The sequence below is a fragment of the Pelodiscus sinensis genome, chromosome 24, assembly GCF_052426305.1.
Source record: "Pelodiscus sinensis isolate ZL-2025 chromosome 24, ASM5242630v1, whole genome shotgun sequence".
Lineage (NCBI taxonomy): Eukaryota > Metazoa > Chordata > Testudines > Trionychidae > Pelodiscus > Pelodiscus sinensis.
This window is the reverse complement of record NC_143075.1, coordinates 7,612,089-7,627,517: the sequence shown is the minus strand read 5'-3', so window position 1 is coordinate 7,627,517 and position 15,429 is coordinate 7,612,089. Positions and strand designations below refer to the sequence as shown.

Genomic DNA, 15,429 nt, shown 5'->3' with positions numbered 1-15,429 from the left:
AAATGTGTGTGTTCAGCACTTCTGAAAAAATAAAGTCATTTATTTAAGCACTTTTAGGCTCCCACATTTGAAAATGCTGGCCTAAATCTGTAAAATTCCAGATTCTTGGAAAGTAATTCAAAGTCATTATGACTTCCTTAGAATGTATTAAAAAGCAGTAGATTAAGGAGTACATGTCCCACAGAATGTATAAACTATTGCATGTTGTCATTTAGGTCTCATGAAATCTCTAGAGAGAAGGGGCTGGTGGTTCTATTTTAGAGCACTTTGAGTTTCATTGCTTATGGAACTGAGAACATATCTGGCTACAGCTAAGTATGTATGATATGCAAGTTTCCTCATGTAAACAGGCTAATGAATTTTACTATTCCCTGATCTGCCTCACTCCTGATATCCTCATGCAGAGTTTAACTATCTTGCCAAACTGGGTCTATGAGTTCTTTGATTGATGTGAAGCAGTGGACCATCTTTAAACCACCAAACTCACTTTCACATGTGACCTATGTTAGATTTTTTAACTGTGGTCTCCTAAGATTCAAGTATTATTTTAGTCTGCTGTACCATTTATTTCCTGCCACAAAGTAGGTATCAGTATACTTGTACTAACACTGTATATTCAGCAGCATATGTCCCAACCCTCTTAAACACACAAATGTCTCACTTACTGATAGGTCTTACTGAATTCCACAGGATTTATAGGGTCCAATGTTTATTTGCATCTTACTATTACTATCTATGCCTTGCTGTTTTCTCTTATTAGAACAGCTTTGTCAGAAAGGCCTATAATTCTTTCCCATAAAGAAATCCAGAGTATTCTTGAAGTTGTGATAAATAAATCTTCTGTCACAAAAAGCAAATTAATACCAAAAAAAATCCTCAGTATAGTTGATGAGTATACAAATTACTCACACACTAGAATTAGAGTCCTCTCCAACTCCATCAGAAGCATCCTTGCTTCTGATTTCATCCTCCTCCTCCTCCTCCTCCTCTGTCTCTTCTCCAATCTTGTGTCCTAACAAAAATTAAAGAAAAACAACAGTTTAATAAAGATACTTTTGACATTAAAATGTACATTTCCTGCCAAGTCAAAACATGACAAGCAGCATGAAGATGACATCTTAAAAGCTTTATTGGTGTGTATAATAAAAAACTTCTCATCACAAAATACACATGAAAGCAATTTTATACCTAGGAAATAAACAGACAAATGCTCTCCAGTTGTCACTGACAATCAAATATAAGTGCTATAGGAAGAAAATCTGTGTTAGCCAAATGGAATTCAGTACTTATGGATCATTGATAGGTTTTGGCAGGCAGTATATTAAAATGTTGTTCACCAAACGCTAACCTATATGACTGTGTGCATTTATATTTTTTTTATTCTTTTTAGCTTACTGCAACACTCATTTAGTGAGAATAATTTCTCACTAAATATTTATGTGGTGTGTGTGTGCCAGGATGATGATGATAAAATGCTTACGTAAGACATTTTTCATTTTAAGGTCAGTGGCAGCACTGCACTATAATAATGGGTAATAGAAAACAAAAAAGAAGGTTGCATTAAGTAAAATAGTTGTACACTATCCTTGTATATTTGACAAGTAGAAGTACAGGGAATACCCTGTGACAGACTAAATTCTATTTAGGTACACAGCATAAATCAGAAGTAACCTCATTGGAGTCAACAGAATTACTTCAAAATTATATCAATATAATATCTCAGTTTGACTCCAAATGTGTTGTGTGGACTGAATTGTACCATCTCAACCAAATGAGAAAATATATTAGTATGTTAGCATTTGTAAATTAGCAAACTATTTCACCTTTACCTTTTAGCGGGTTCACCACATGCCAGAACTGATCTGTTGCACTGTCATCGTCATCTTTTTCTTGTTCCAAAAATGGTGTAGCAGCTGTCTGCTCCTTTTCACAAATATCAAAGAACTCAGTATCTTCCATACTGGCAATTCTTTTAATAGAATTCAGCTACCAAAGAAAATAATTGGTGTATGAATATTCCCACTCTACACACAAATGCTGACTATATTTTGAGATGAATTAATCACATTTGATCAAGCAGATCTTTCATATATGTGAAATAATTGGCTACAATTAAACGTTTAATTACTAGCTGCACACTTTGAGTTTGGATTTTAATGTATCTCTTAAAGAGAAAACTAGGCCATTTCTAGAGTATTTTCCTATCATAATAAGGTCAACAATGACGTAGTGCTTCCAAATACATTTTTATCCTGTGATTGAAACTGCTAGTTTTGTGAGAAATGTCAGGTGTTCTATATTAGTTCATTTTTATTAATGTTCAAAAATATAATTTCACTCAAGCTATTTATGATAATAGACAAGAAAACAGATGTTTGGCATAGCCTTCGTTCATTTAACAAAATTATATACAAAAATGTATCAAGATAAATCAGTTTAAGAAACATGAACATTTACCAAACAAAAACATAATTTAGGTACTATAGGGGCCAAATCCAGTTTCCAAAAAAGTGCACAGATATGAACAGAAATAAAAGCAGGGCTATTCATGGTGTATGCATCTACCGTGCATCTAGTACCTAATCACTATAAGATTCACAATTAAGGTTAAGTCTTATGATCTTTGTAAACCCAAACATCCTACAAGTCAGTGAGAGGTTTCAGCCCACAAGTATTGCAAAAATCAGCTTCCTAATGTTATGATAGAAACCAGAGGCTAGATACTCAGGTGGTGTAAATTGGTGTAGCTCCATTATGCCAATTTATATCAGCTGAATCAGGGCCTAGAGTCATTAATTAGGTCATTTTACCCAACTCCTTTTATATACAGAATTCTAGGTTAAAACATACAAACTAGTTTTATACTAGTGCACTATCTAGATACTGCACACTGGTTGTTTAATCTTTAATTGTAAATTTCCCTGCTTTTGTGGATCTTATATTTAGCAAGCCTCATGCTGAACTTACCTACACCACTGTAGGGAGCAATTCCATCAGAGTTAAAACCTATGTAAATGGGGAAAGAATCGGGCCCATCACATTTAACACAGTTTGTGACTGAATTGCTACATAACCAGTTGAGAAAACAGTCTAATTAGTGACATCAGTAAAAAAGTATCTTTTATTATTTGCATTATAACACTCTGTGTAAATTGTTTTTAAAAAAAACACAGATATTTTATTACTGTTTGGGTGCAACATATTAGCTGCTGAAAATAACAAATAACAATTAACATTCAACAGCACAATTGTGGATTTTTAAACAGAACAAATCTGGCCCATTGTTTCACAGACAGCAGTTTGTTTGCACAGTATAAGAGCTGATATTTGCAGACTGAGTTTGTCTATGAATTAAATATTGAAGAACGTGAGGAAGGCTCAGACTCTCACTTCTGATCATGCCTGTGACTGAAATTTAGGACACAAAATGGAGGAGTAGAGAGAACCCAAGATAAAAGTTCTCATTTTGAAAAGTCCCATTTTCAAATATGACATAAGCACTTGTCAGATTTATAAAGATACTTATACACTTGAAGATGGACAGAGGTGTCTAGAGGGAATTTTGAATGTGCAAAAAGAGATAAAGATAAGGATAAGCTCCCACTAGAAATCACACTTGGAGTCTACCTGAATTGTTAGGTGCCTAAATACCTTTAAAAATCTGGCCATAATTGCCTAAATCACATTTGAAAATGGGATTGAAGAAGTATTGAAAAATTTACCCCAATAGCCCTGGAGTTCAATCAAAACATCAGGGTGAACTCAAGCTGGAATATAAAATAGTGTAAACTAATGCCAAACTAAACGATGGCTTAATCTGTCAAGGCACTAAAAACTCTTGCCCCAGGCCTGCAAAAAACGCTTAAGTATGTAATAGTCCCATTGAAGGGACTGGGAATGTTAATATATGTTGAGAAGAATTTGACCCCTTAGTGCCAAAAGGTAACTTGAACAAACCTCAATCCTACCTCTATAATACTGGACCCAAGAGCCTTATTCAATCTAGCCCTTTTAGGGGGCATCTGCATAGCCTGGAGCAGCAAGCCTCCCAATCTGGATTGACAAATTTGGGATTGCAATATGATTCTAAAGTAGCTGTGTAGCTCTTGTGTCTCAGGCAGGAGCTTGGGCTGTGAAGCCCACCTCCCTCTCCAGGCTTCCGAGACAGAACTCTAAGACTGAGTTGCAACTTCACAGCTCTGTCTACATAGCTTTTTAGCATAAGCCCAATGAGCCTGAGTCTACTGTTGACCCAGGTTGGAAGGCTCACTTCCATGGGCTATGTAGACCTACCCTTACTCAACTAATATATTATTACATATGCAATGACAAACAATCAAACAGGAAAAAAAACTACTACCCCCAGTGCCAAGTGTGACTTACAGGCAGTCCCCGGGTTACGTACAAGATAGGGACTGTAGGTTTGTTCTTAAATTGAATCTGTATGTAAGTCGGAACTGGCGTCCAGATTCAGCCGCTGCTGAAACTGATCAGTTTCAACAGCGGCTGAATCTGGACGCCAGTTCTGACTTACATACAGATTCAACTTAAGAACCACAGGCATCCCCAAGTCAGCTGCTGCAGAAACTGATCAGCAGCTGATTCCAGGAAGCCCCGGGGCAGGGGCTTCCTGTAGTCATCCACTGGTCAGTTTCAGCAGCGGCTGACTTGGGGACGCCTGGGGCAGAGCAGCTGGGGTGCTGCTGGGTTGGTCCAGTAGCGCCGCTCCTCGGCACTACTGGACCAACCCAGCAGCACCCCAGCTGCTCTGCCCCAGGCGTCCTGATTCAGCCGCTGCTGAAACTGAGCAGCAGTGGCTGAATCAGGACGCCTGGGGCAGAGCAGCTGGGGTGCTGCTGGGTTGGTCCAATAGCGCCCAGAGCGGCGCTACGGGACCAACCGGCAGTGCCCCAGCTGCTGTACCACAGGCGTCCGGAGCAAAGCTGCGGAGCACGGGGGCAGCGGGACAGCCCAGACGCGCCGTGGCTGTCCTGCTGCCCTCGGGCTCCGCGGCTTTGCTCTGCTTTGCTCCCCGTCCCCCTGGTCTGTAGGTACACAGTGTTCCGCCGCTTTGCTTCCTCTCCCTGGTCTGCTGGAGACCAGGGAGAGGGCCCCATTCGTAACTGCGGATCCGACATAAGTCGGATCCACGTAACTCGGGGACTGCCTGTACTTAGTCATGGAACTACAATAGCTGAGACACTGTAGGTACTCAATATGATCTGTTTAGTCACACAGATACTACGTGTGTGACATTTTAATAATGATCATACAGAATTTGCTGTGTGTGACATATTTATTCACAGACCTAAAGCAGCTGTAACAGGTTTTGGCATGTGGTTAGCAAACTGTCTGAACACTTCAATTTTCCTGGATCCACATAAATATTCCAGTCCTTTCCTACTGATCCTGGTATAACAACACAAGTAATCCTTCCACCTTGGCAACACTTTACCAGAACAGATTAGGCTCATAGTCTTTGTTTCCAATGTAGTTCTCTCATTGTTACCAGAAAATACTTCCCCAATGTTGATTAAATTTACCCAACCCTCAAATACCTTGTGGCATTCACTTAGACTTATTACCAGATGGTACATTATTAAGACTTTATTCATTCACTTATGCACATAAGTAGCCCCATTGACTTCAACTGTATGTGCCTAAGTCTTTTGCAGGACTGGGACTTAAATCAATACTTAGGGGAAGAAGAGGATGGTCTATTTTCCCTTTTGCAGGAAGAGACTAGGTACCCGATAGATATAAGGAATTAATTTGAACTAAAACAATAGCCACTGCTAAACCCAAATAAGAGTACCTAAGCAGGGTTTTATGGTGGTTTAATTAAATTGGTTAAAAGCATACCTTTTGTTAAAGTGACAAAGGTTTGTGTGCAGACAAGGCCTTATTAAACAGGCTTTGCGCTGGGAAACATGGCTGGGGGAATGACACTCTCACTGGTTGTTCCTTCAGCTGGTCATGCAGCCTCTGGGTCCATACAATCATCAGCCAGAAAGAATGGGTAGAATCCACCTGAATTCAGATGCCTACATCTCCCCCAGCAATCCACAAACCTCTAAACTCTGTAGGCTCTCAAATTCACTTGGCACCAAAGCTTTTGCCTCTGGGCATGCCCACTGGTCCCTCACTGTACATTCAAGGAAGAAGAAGGGGCGGTCATGGTGCCCACCTTGTAACTTTTAGCCCAGTGGTTAGAGCATTCACCTGGAATGTAGGAGACTCAGATTCAATGCTCCCTTCCCTGCCAGAGAAGGTGAAAGAATTTGAACAAGAATCTGTCACTTCTCAGGAAAGTGCTCTAGCCATGGAGCTACAGGCTATTCTAATATACTTTCTTGTTGAAGCTCTACCACTTTGGCTAAGTCTACATTGGCATTTTACAATACTGGCTCGGGAGGGAGGGGTGAACACACCTCTCTCCTCCCCGAATGCAGCAAGTTACAGCACTGTAAAGCGCCAGTGTGAGCCAGGCTACAGCTCTCTCCCAGCATTCATGCCATGGCCACATTTCAGTTTAAAGATCTGCCATGGCTGCACTTTAAACTTTTAAGTGTAGACAAAGCCTTAGGCCTTGTCTACACAGGCAAGTTTTGTCACCAAAAAATCCTTTTTGCTGACAAAACCTGGAGAGCATTCACATTGTGATATGATGAAACTCGCGACAAACACCCAGTTTTGGTGACAAAAACTCTACGTCTGCACCGGACTTTTGTCTTTCCCTTTCCTTTTATTGTACTGTATAATCATGTAGTGACTACTACAGTAGGCTTCTTGTTGAGTTTATTGACCTCCAGAATATTTCCCATGATGCCTGATTAGCCATTCTGACCAGCGCTTTGAATTCTGCTGCTCTGCAGCCACATAAAGAAGTAAACAGATGTGCCCCTTTCATAGGGGTGGGCAATAAATCCTCCAATACCTGGGAAGGCCCAGGTAAACATGGAGGTGAGAGCCCATCAGGGACTAACCCTGCGGATCCAGCCCACAGGCTGGAGTTTGCCCACCCTTGCCTTTTTACCTGCAAAACCCAGGAACTTTAAAGTTAATTTTCTGGCGTCTGGCTGCTTGTGTAGTGGTCCTCATGGCATCTTCTCAGGGAAACAGGGGTGGCTATCGCTCAAAATGTTATCCTGCTTTTGAAGCACCACAGAACTTTTGGATCTTATCAGTGTGTGGGGTAAAGAATGGATGCAGTCACAGCTGCAAGTGGCCCATAGGAACTGGGACATGTACAGTCACATTTCTCAAGACCTGTGTGAAAAGGGGATATGAGCAAGACATCCTACAATACAAAGTCAAGATAAAGGAATTCCGGCAGGCATACCAGAAGGCAAAGGAGGCAAACAGCTAGTCTGATGCTGCACCTATAACATGCCATTTTTATAAAGAACTGGACACAATCCTGAATGGGGAGAGGAGGATTGTGGATACTTCCCATAGCACAGGGAACACCCAAGGAGAATGTGGATAATTCCCATAGCACAGAGTCAGAAACAGGAGTTGACCCAGACACAGAAGATACTGATGAAAAGATGGTAGTGGACAAGGAGGTTAGGCTCAATCCGGTGACAACCAGTGTGCCAGGCAATATGGAATTTTTCTTATGTCCCAATATTTTTTGACAACTCTCAGCTACTCTATGTGGAGCATGAAGGAAGGGAAGAGATGCAGGGTCATGAAGCAAGGGAAGAGACACAGGATAAGTTGCTGTGCAGGCTGTAGGAGGGATGGTGCAGGCAGCAGCCATGAGGGGTGGTAAGTTATTAGTGCATCTGAAGAGGGGACGGTGTGACAGCATAAGGCGGTAAATTGCTCTAATGCAGCTGAGAGAGGGGGTTTGATGAGTTTTCAGTTGTGGCAACTTTGGAATGTTGACAGCGCTTTTGTTACCAAGTCTTTCCAGTGTAGACATCGCCTTAGATAAATAGAGGGTGATTGGGCCAGAGAAAGACAGAGAGATTGGGAAATACTTTGAAGTCCAGTGGTTGAGGCATAGCATGGGGGACATAGCAAACCTGGGTCCAATCTCCCTCCTCCAGTCACTTGAGAGAGAGAGAGAGAGAGAGACAGACAGACAGACAGAGAGCGCCATATCAGAGAAACCCATAGTTCAGCGGTTAGAGCACTCTTCTAAGAAGTGGTAGAATCTTCCTCTCTCTCTGACAGGGACAGGATAATTGAACTTGAATCGCCCACATCCTGAAAGTTATAAAGTGGGCAGCTGCAAAACCTCTTCTTCCTCTCATTTGTGCATCACTAGCAGAGCTAGGTGCCTACCTCTGAGAAAGGCACAGGGCTTAGCACATCAGCATCTCCCACTGTCTGGGTTAGGCACAGAGCTGCCTAGCAGGCTGGTTTTTGTGGATTTTACTCTTCAGCACCCATCTCCTCATTCATTGCATAAGAAACCTAGGAGCCTAACTCAGCCTTGTGGATCACAGTGTTGTTCCTGAGATTTTCTAAGTGTCTAAAAGTTAGGCAGCACAACACTCAGCATTTCAGTGCCTCAGTCCTTTTATGGATTTCACAGTGGACTAGAAAGAGCCCAACTCTGCCATGTGGAAGCTATATGGAGTTCAACCCAAGCACTCACAATACCCCATCTTCTCATCTTCCCAAACCAAAAGATGCTGGGAAAAATTCACACCCTGTGAAAAGACAAATTTAGTTTTCCAGATGGGAGACTATGTCAATGAAGGATAAGTAGGAGGAGGGTCTGATCTAGGGATGTCAATATGTAGTCAAATATAGGGTTAACTGATAAGCCTAGGCTTATCAGTTAATCTTGTCATCCATACGCATTTTCCCCTCCCCTTACTGCCTCTGTATAGTGGTGCCGCCTGCCCCGCTCCACACTGCTGCCTCTGTGAAAGGCAGCAGCACGGGGTGGGGCGGCAGGGAAGGCTGCCGTAAAGCAGCCTCTGTCCACAGCAGGCCCGAGCTGGCCTCTGTCTATGGGGAGATTGGACCCCTCGTGGACAGAGGCTGCTGCTGGAGCAACCTTTGTCCATGGTGGGCTCAGGCTCACCACAGACAAAGGCTGCTCCCTAGGATGTGGAGCAGCCTCTATCCACAGGGAGCTTGGACCCCACGCAAACGGGGACTGTTGCTGGATCAGCCGCTCTCCGCAGCCAGCCTGGGCTGCCATGGACAGAGGCTGCTTTATTGCAGCCTCCCCTGCTTCCTCCCCCATCCATAGCATCCTCTGTCAGCAGGGAGCTTGGCTGTCCCCCCACCACGGACAGGGGCTGCTGCCACTCTGCACTGCAGCCTCTGTATCAGAGGCAGCGGCATGGGGTGGCAGGCAACTGGTCTGCACGGGGAGCTGTTTTTTAAACTGGCTCCCCTCATGGACCAGGTCCTGTCTGGCACCCCACACTGCTGCCTTTGATACAAAGGCAGCAGCAGAGGATTACAGGGCGCTTCGCAGGAGTGGGGCCAGAGTGCATTGGCTGCTGGCCCTGCCCCCAGGGTCTACAAAATAGTCGAGTAACTGTTAAAAATTCATGCAATTACTTGACTATTCAATTACATGATATCTTATATTCCTAGTCTGATCTAAAACTATTAATGGGAGACTTTCCATTAGTTTTAATGAGCATTGGATCAGGTCCTAACTCAGCAGCAACAATAAATTATTTCAGAGAGACCTAACATACACCATAAGCACAAGAATAACATGGATAAGGATTAAAAACAGCATCAGCACTTTATCATAAAAAAATTAGCATTACCTATTTTTAAACCATTGCGGGGAAGGGAATAATGCACAAAAATGATTATGTTTGTACAGAAGGTTTAGAGTCACTGACACTTCATGGAAAGCTTTAAAAAAACATTCTACTTAGAAACCATTCTGTTGCCATGGACTATATTTTCTTCTTTCTTGCATTCTCTCTGTTATTAAGAACATTTGCAAGAAAGAGATTATTCAACTGCTCAAAAATATCTGTAGCTTTTACTCCACTTTAAACTCACAGGGTTGATCTCACATCATAGCTCTTTCTCTGTTATTTATTTCTCCCCTCAACTCTTTAACTCCATTCATCTGAAGAAATGAATTGTGCCCACGAAAGCTCACGATACCATCTACATTTTTTGTTAATCTCCAAGGTGCTGTAAGATTATTTGTTGTTTTTTAAGTTTATTCACTGGGGTTACATCTACACTCCAGGCTTCTTGCACAAGAAGCTCTTTGCGGAAGAGATCTTCTGCAAAAACTTCTTGCGCAAGAGCACGTCCACACTGCAAAAGCACATTGGAAAAGCGCGTCCACATTGCATGGACGCTCTCTCACAAGAAAGCTCTGATTGCCATTAACAGAATGGCCACCAGGGCACCCGTGCTTCTTTCAATAGTCTGTTTTTGCGCAAAAAAAACCTACTGCCCGTCCACACACACCTTTTTGCACAATAACTCTTGTGCAAAAAGGAGTTATTCCACGTAGAAAGAGGGCTACCTATACCGCAAAAACCCTTCTGTTCTGTCAATTCACTGTAAATTTTCTTGCGCAAAAACACACTTGAGGTGTGGATGCTCCACGAGTTTTTGTGCAAAAACTCTGCGGTGTAGACGTAGCCTTACAGACTAAAACGGCTACTCCTCTGAAATTTTTAAATCACTGGAGAAATCATCCTATAAACCTCACTATTTGTGACATCAATCCCTACTGAGTGAATTATGATGCCATAAATACATTTTAATTTTAACCTTCAGATGAGCAACAAAAGCAAATGAAATAATCAGTAATAATGTTTTGAGCTTCATCTGAGTACCCCAGAATACTTGACAGAGGGAGCAAAGTATTACAAATCTTAACAAAGAACTTGTTTTCCTGCGACATTAAATGGGGGAGATGCTATTGTCCTCAAAAATTAAAAAACAACAAAAGCCACAGAAATTAGTTGTAAATAGACTATTTTTCAATTTTCTATGAAGTATTAACTAAGGCAAATGAGACAGAAGCTACAACCTAGCCTTGAGTTATAAACATCATGTTACATGGGAAGATCATCAGATAAGTGTCAAAACAGGACAGCAAAGCATTACAATACCATACCATACAACAGAACATGACAATGTATCAAAATGTCATTGTATTGAGAGGTGATATGAATACATTTGATTAAACATCATGTTGTCAAGAATTAAGTTTAATTAAATCTAATTTCTCTTGAAATGTGGAAACATAACTGTGATTCAATTGGGTCAAAATTTATTGTGATTGTATGTTTTTGTACTAATGTTTTTTGACTTATGCATAATCTATTGGGAGAATTTTTTACAAACACAAATAAATGGACAGTGCATCAAAAGTTTCATCATACTGCAGAATAGCTATTTTGCATCATATCACACTATATCAAAAATGCCCTCTTGATACGCAACACTGAATCAAAAATATTACAGCATATCACAACAGTGTCATGCGTATTATGATATTGTACATATAGCCCTGTAAATCCACAGATATCTGCTTTATATTCAGTGATCTCTGCATCTACAGATATAGAGGCAGATATCTGTGGTTCATTTTGTAGATACAGACACAGATACACATTTTGTATTGTGAACCCTGCAAATTTGTGAATATCTGCTTTATATCCACAGGTATCTTCATCTGTGGATATCCGAAGATCATTTTTGCAGATGCGAATACCAATTTTGCATCTGTATAGGGCTCTAACTATACAATTGTAACCATCATGCTATGTCAAAATGCCATAATGCCACTATGGTATTGCAAGTATCTAACGAGATTGAGGCAAACTGTCAGTATACAACAATATATCACCGTGACAGGGTGTGATGTAATAGGCAGTGCAAATATTGTCAGTGTGATGGAACAATCCTGCACCCTCTCATGACATTGTCATGCCACAACCTGGCATACCATCCTCATGGCACAATGCGGTTTCACAGCTGCACCCTGTGAGCATGATTTAAGGCAGTGCTCCCTGTAAATTGTGCACTTGTGCAGTTGCTCAGAGCACTCACAGCTAGGTTTGCGTTTCTCCTCATGGTGCACATTTGCACATGCCTCAGTGCAGGGACGGCCTGCGAGCCTAGGCAAACTAGGCAGTTGCCTAGGGCGCCGCTGGCCCAGGCGCCCAATAATGATGTCACGGGCATTGACGGCCGTGCAGGTGGGGGCACCGATTGCGCCTCTGCCTAGGGCACCAGCTGCCACAGCCGGCCTCGGGCCACTCCTGACTCAGTGCACATAACAAAATGTATTCTGCACATGAATGGAAAAAACCTGCTCATGGATGGAAAAGATTAAAGGGAATATTGATTTTTTTGAGAAGGCGCTTATCCCTTTTGGCAGGGTATGGAGAGCTAATTGCCCCCATTATAATCATGACAAGCTGGGAACATAAGAGCGTCACACACCCTGTGACATAATATGATCATGACAGGACACAACACGTCACGACGTTGCTTAGCTTGTGACAGCGATTTGGGGGAAGGGGACTGTTCCCTTTTGGAAAAACAGGGGGAACTGCCCATCCCGTTAAAATCACGACACCCTGCAACGTAACGCGAGTACATTGGGACGTGACCCGTCACACCACGGCCGGGCTTGCCAGTCTCAACAAGTCATGATATTGCAAAGCTTGGGACGGTGATTTGGGGATGGAAACTTGTCCCTTTGGGCAAGGCAGGGAGACCCCTCTCAAATCACAGGGCCCCCTTGGAGTAAGGGGATCACAGTGGGGCAGGACCGGTCCCCCATTTCGGCCACTCACCACAGGGCCGGGTGTGTGGCTGCTTTGGGGCCAGGCCTCGTCCCTCTGCAGGGCAGGGAGAGTGGCTCAGCCCCCTAACATGGTGTCTGCCCCCCGCCCCGCCCCCTTCAGCTATTCATGGGGGGCTGGCCACGAGACCCCGGGCTGCACCAAGTTCGGACACCCCCTGCAGAGCCGGACAAACCGACCCCTCAGCAACCCCCAGGCGTTGTGCTAATGGTATCGCCCCGCCGAAGGGCGGCAGCCGCCGGCTCCGCCGCCTACCTGCCTCCCCAACCGGCGTCCCGCGGCCGTTGTTGTAGGAGCCTCCAAGGCAACGGAACGAACCAATGTGGGAGAGCGGGAGGGGGCGAGGAGGTGGAGCAGCCACGTTAAAGTTTTAACCCCTGGGAGATGGAGCTCAGCAGCCGTGCCACCCGCTTCGCTGCGCCTCCCTGCGAGCGATCTCGCTGCCTGAACTGGGGAGGCGTCCTGCCTTCCTTGGACGGTTATGTTCTCCCCTGCCTCAGGAAATGGTACGTTCCAACAGTGCCCCGGGAGGGCAGCTCGGGTGAGGGGTGCGGGAATCTCCATCTCCCCCCTCCCCCAGAGCCTGAGCTGGGCTGGCAGCTCCCTTCATCCCGCCCCTGCAGTGACCCCCTTCAGTAACTCCCACAGACCCCCCCCCCCAGGGCAGGCCCCTTTCAATGTGCTCCCACAGGTCAGTCCCCTTGCAGGGCTCCCTCCAGTATCGCCCAGTGCCCCCCTCAGACCAGCCCTCTCCTACAGTGACCCCTACACCAGCCCTTGTCAATGCCCCCGCACAGCTCCCTGCCCTCCCCCAGTGATCCCCAGGCTCGGGCACAGGTCAGCGCCTTCACACATAGTAACCCTAAGGCAGGCTCCCTTCATTGGCCACTTAGCAGCCACCCTGGGTCTGCAGGGGCACTGCCACCACCACGCCATGTGGAGCGATGCCCCCGGCCCAGCGAAGCGGCAGTGTCTTTCACACACACCAGCCTTATGTGGGCCTAGCCACCATCCCATTGGTATTACCCCAGAAATACCAGAGTGGGGGCGGGTCAGTGTAAGGGTGGCAGATAGAGCCAAGGACAGGGAGTCAGGTCACCTTGGCGCTGAGAGGAAAGTGGCATTCAGTGTACGTCGGGGAGAGATAGGGTTGCCAGATAGTTTCAACAAAAATACCAGACACAGTTGACATTACATCACAATCTATATCCCATCTGATTTAGAAAATACCGGACATGTATATTTTCTCATTTATATTTTCTCAATTGGTTTTCCTGAACAGAAAGCTGAAATACTGGACTGTCCAATTCCAAACCAGACACCTGGCAACCCTAGGGAGAGACGGGAAGACAGGGAGGGGAGGATGGCCTGGCAGTTTACAGCTGGGGTTTTAAGGTAAGGAGTAGGGATTAAGATCTAGTTATAGGATGACCATATTTCCTTATGCCAAATATGGGACACTTGATAAAATTGCTTAGATTTCGGTGAGTTCAACAGTAATCAATCAGAACTATGCATACAAACATTCAAAATAACATTAAGTTGACTGAGCACCCATTAAAAAGACATACTGCATTATTATAACTAATAATAGGTAAAAAATTAAAATATATACTTACAATTAAGTGGTTACTGCACTTTAGAAGTGCCTACCTGTCCAGGATGCAGAGCGTGGGGGAGTGGGTTTCTAGGAGGGCCTGGTTGTGTGTGTGCTGGGCTGTGAGATGGTGGGAAAGAAATGTGAGTTGGGAGACTAGGGAGTGGGGGTTCTTGGCATCTGCAGTGAGGCTGTGGGTAGGAGTGATGTGCAGGGTGTTGTGCTTCTGGCAGAGCTCCAGCTGGCTCTGGCTATAGGGAGATGTTGAGTCAAGGGGCTGTGGGACATGGCATGGCCCTGCCCTCAACAGAAAGGGGCATATTGGCAGCACAGGTCTGGTCAGGCCACTGTGTGCCTAAGAACTGCCAGTTTGTAAACAATCCCCTTGCATTGGCCTGGGCAGCCCTGCCATCCATGCCCCTTTGCCTCTACTTGCCCCCTTGCTCTGTGGACTGGCATCCCAATGCCATGCTCCGTTACCCCGCAGAGGGCCCACAAAAAAGTTTGGCTCCAGGCCCACAGAAGTCTTGCCCTGATTCTGCCCATGGACTCTGGAGGTTTGTCCCCCACAGGGAGCTCCAGGCACACAGGATTAAGCCCTGCTGCTCTCATCTTGAGCCACACCACTCATGTCTTGAGCGGGTGGGAGGGAGCAGGGATGGGGCTTCAGTGGAAGTGTGTGCTGGGGATTAGGGCCACCAAGAATGGGGGCTGTTGCTGCCACACAGTGGGGCTGTCAGGGGATGGGGGTGCAGCCAGCGATAGGGACCGCCAGGGAACAGGGCTGCCCATGGGTGGGGAGAAGATGAGAGCTGCAGCCGGTGGTGATGACTACCAGGGAAAGGGGCTTCAGTCTTGCAGGGGTGCCAGCGGTCAGCGCTTCAGCCCCATGTTCTAGAAGCGCTGGAAGATCTCCCCCCTTGTTAAGGGTGTACCGGAGGAGTGCATGTCACCCCTCCTCACTCACCCCATACACCCCATCTTTGCTGTGTACAGGCTACCAGTCTCCAAACTACCTGGTTTCTGTCTTTCTCTCTCTGCACCTTGCCCGACTTG

General features: G+C 44.8%; 2 protein-coding genes across 9 annotated transcripts in view; one reads left to right on the top strand and one right to left on the bottom strand.

Moving 5' to 3' along the window:
- Window positions 1–13,165, bottom strand: part of CFAP74 (cilia and flagella associated protein 74) — a 125,377-nt gene extending 112,212 nt beyond the window's left edge. For 3 of the 5 annotated variants that reach the window (XR_012897383.2, XM_006119221.5, XM_075906899.2), the window contains exons 1-3: window positions 12,768–13,022; window positions 1,830–1,986; window positions 910–1,012 (exon numbers count right to left, since the gene is read on the bottom strand). Coding sequence is in view for 4 of the 5 variants with exons in the window: in XM_006119221.5 (XP_006119283.3) it covers window positions 910–1,012; window positions 1,830–1,959 (233 nt within the window). In the remaining variant the exon portion in view is untranslated. The other 2 variants (XM_025182669.3, XM_075906898.2) reach the window with 2 other exon arrangements.
- The window catches only part of GABRD (gamma-aminobutyric acid type A receptor subunit delta), an 84,900-nt gene that overhangs the window by 16,825 nt on the left and 52,646 nt on the right, over window positions 1–15,429 (top strand). Inside the window, exons 1-2 of one of the 4 annotated variants that reach the window (XM_075906903.2) lie at window positions 13,114–13,282; window positions 14,059–14,171. The exons of 1 other annotated variant lie outside the window; for it this stretch is intronic. Coding sequence is in view for 2 of the 3 variants with exons in the window: in XM_075906901.2 (XP_075763016.1) it covers window positions 13,280–13,282; window positions 14,059–14,171 (116 nt within the window). In the remaining variant the exon portion in view is untranslated. Of the gene's footprint in view, window positions 1–13,113; window positions 13,283–13,307; window positions 13,468–14,058; window positions 14,172–15,429 lie in introns of those variants that run through there. 2 more of the 4 variants (XM_075906901.2, XM_006119224.5) reach the window with 2 other exon arrangements.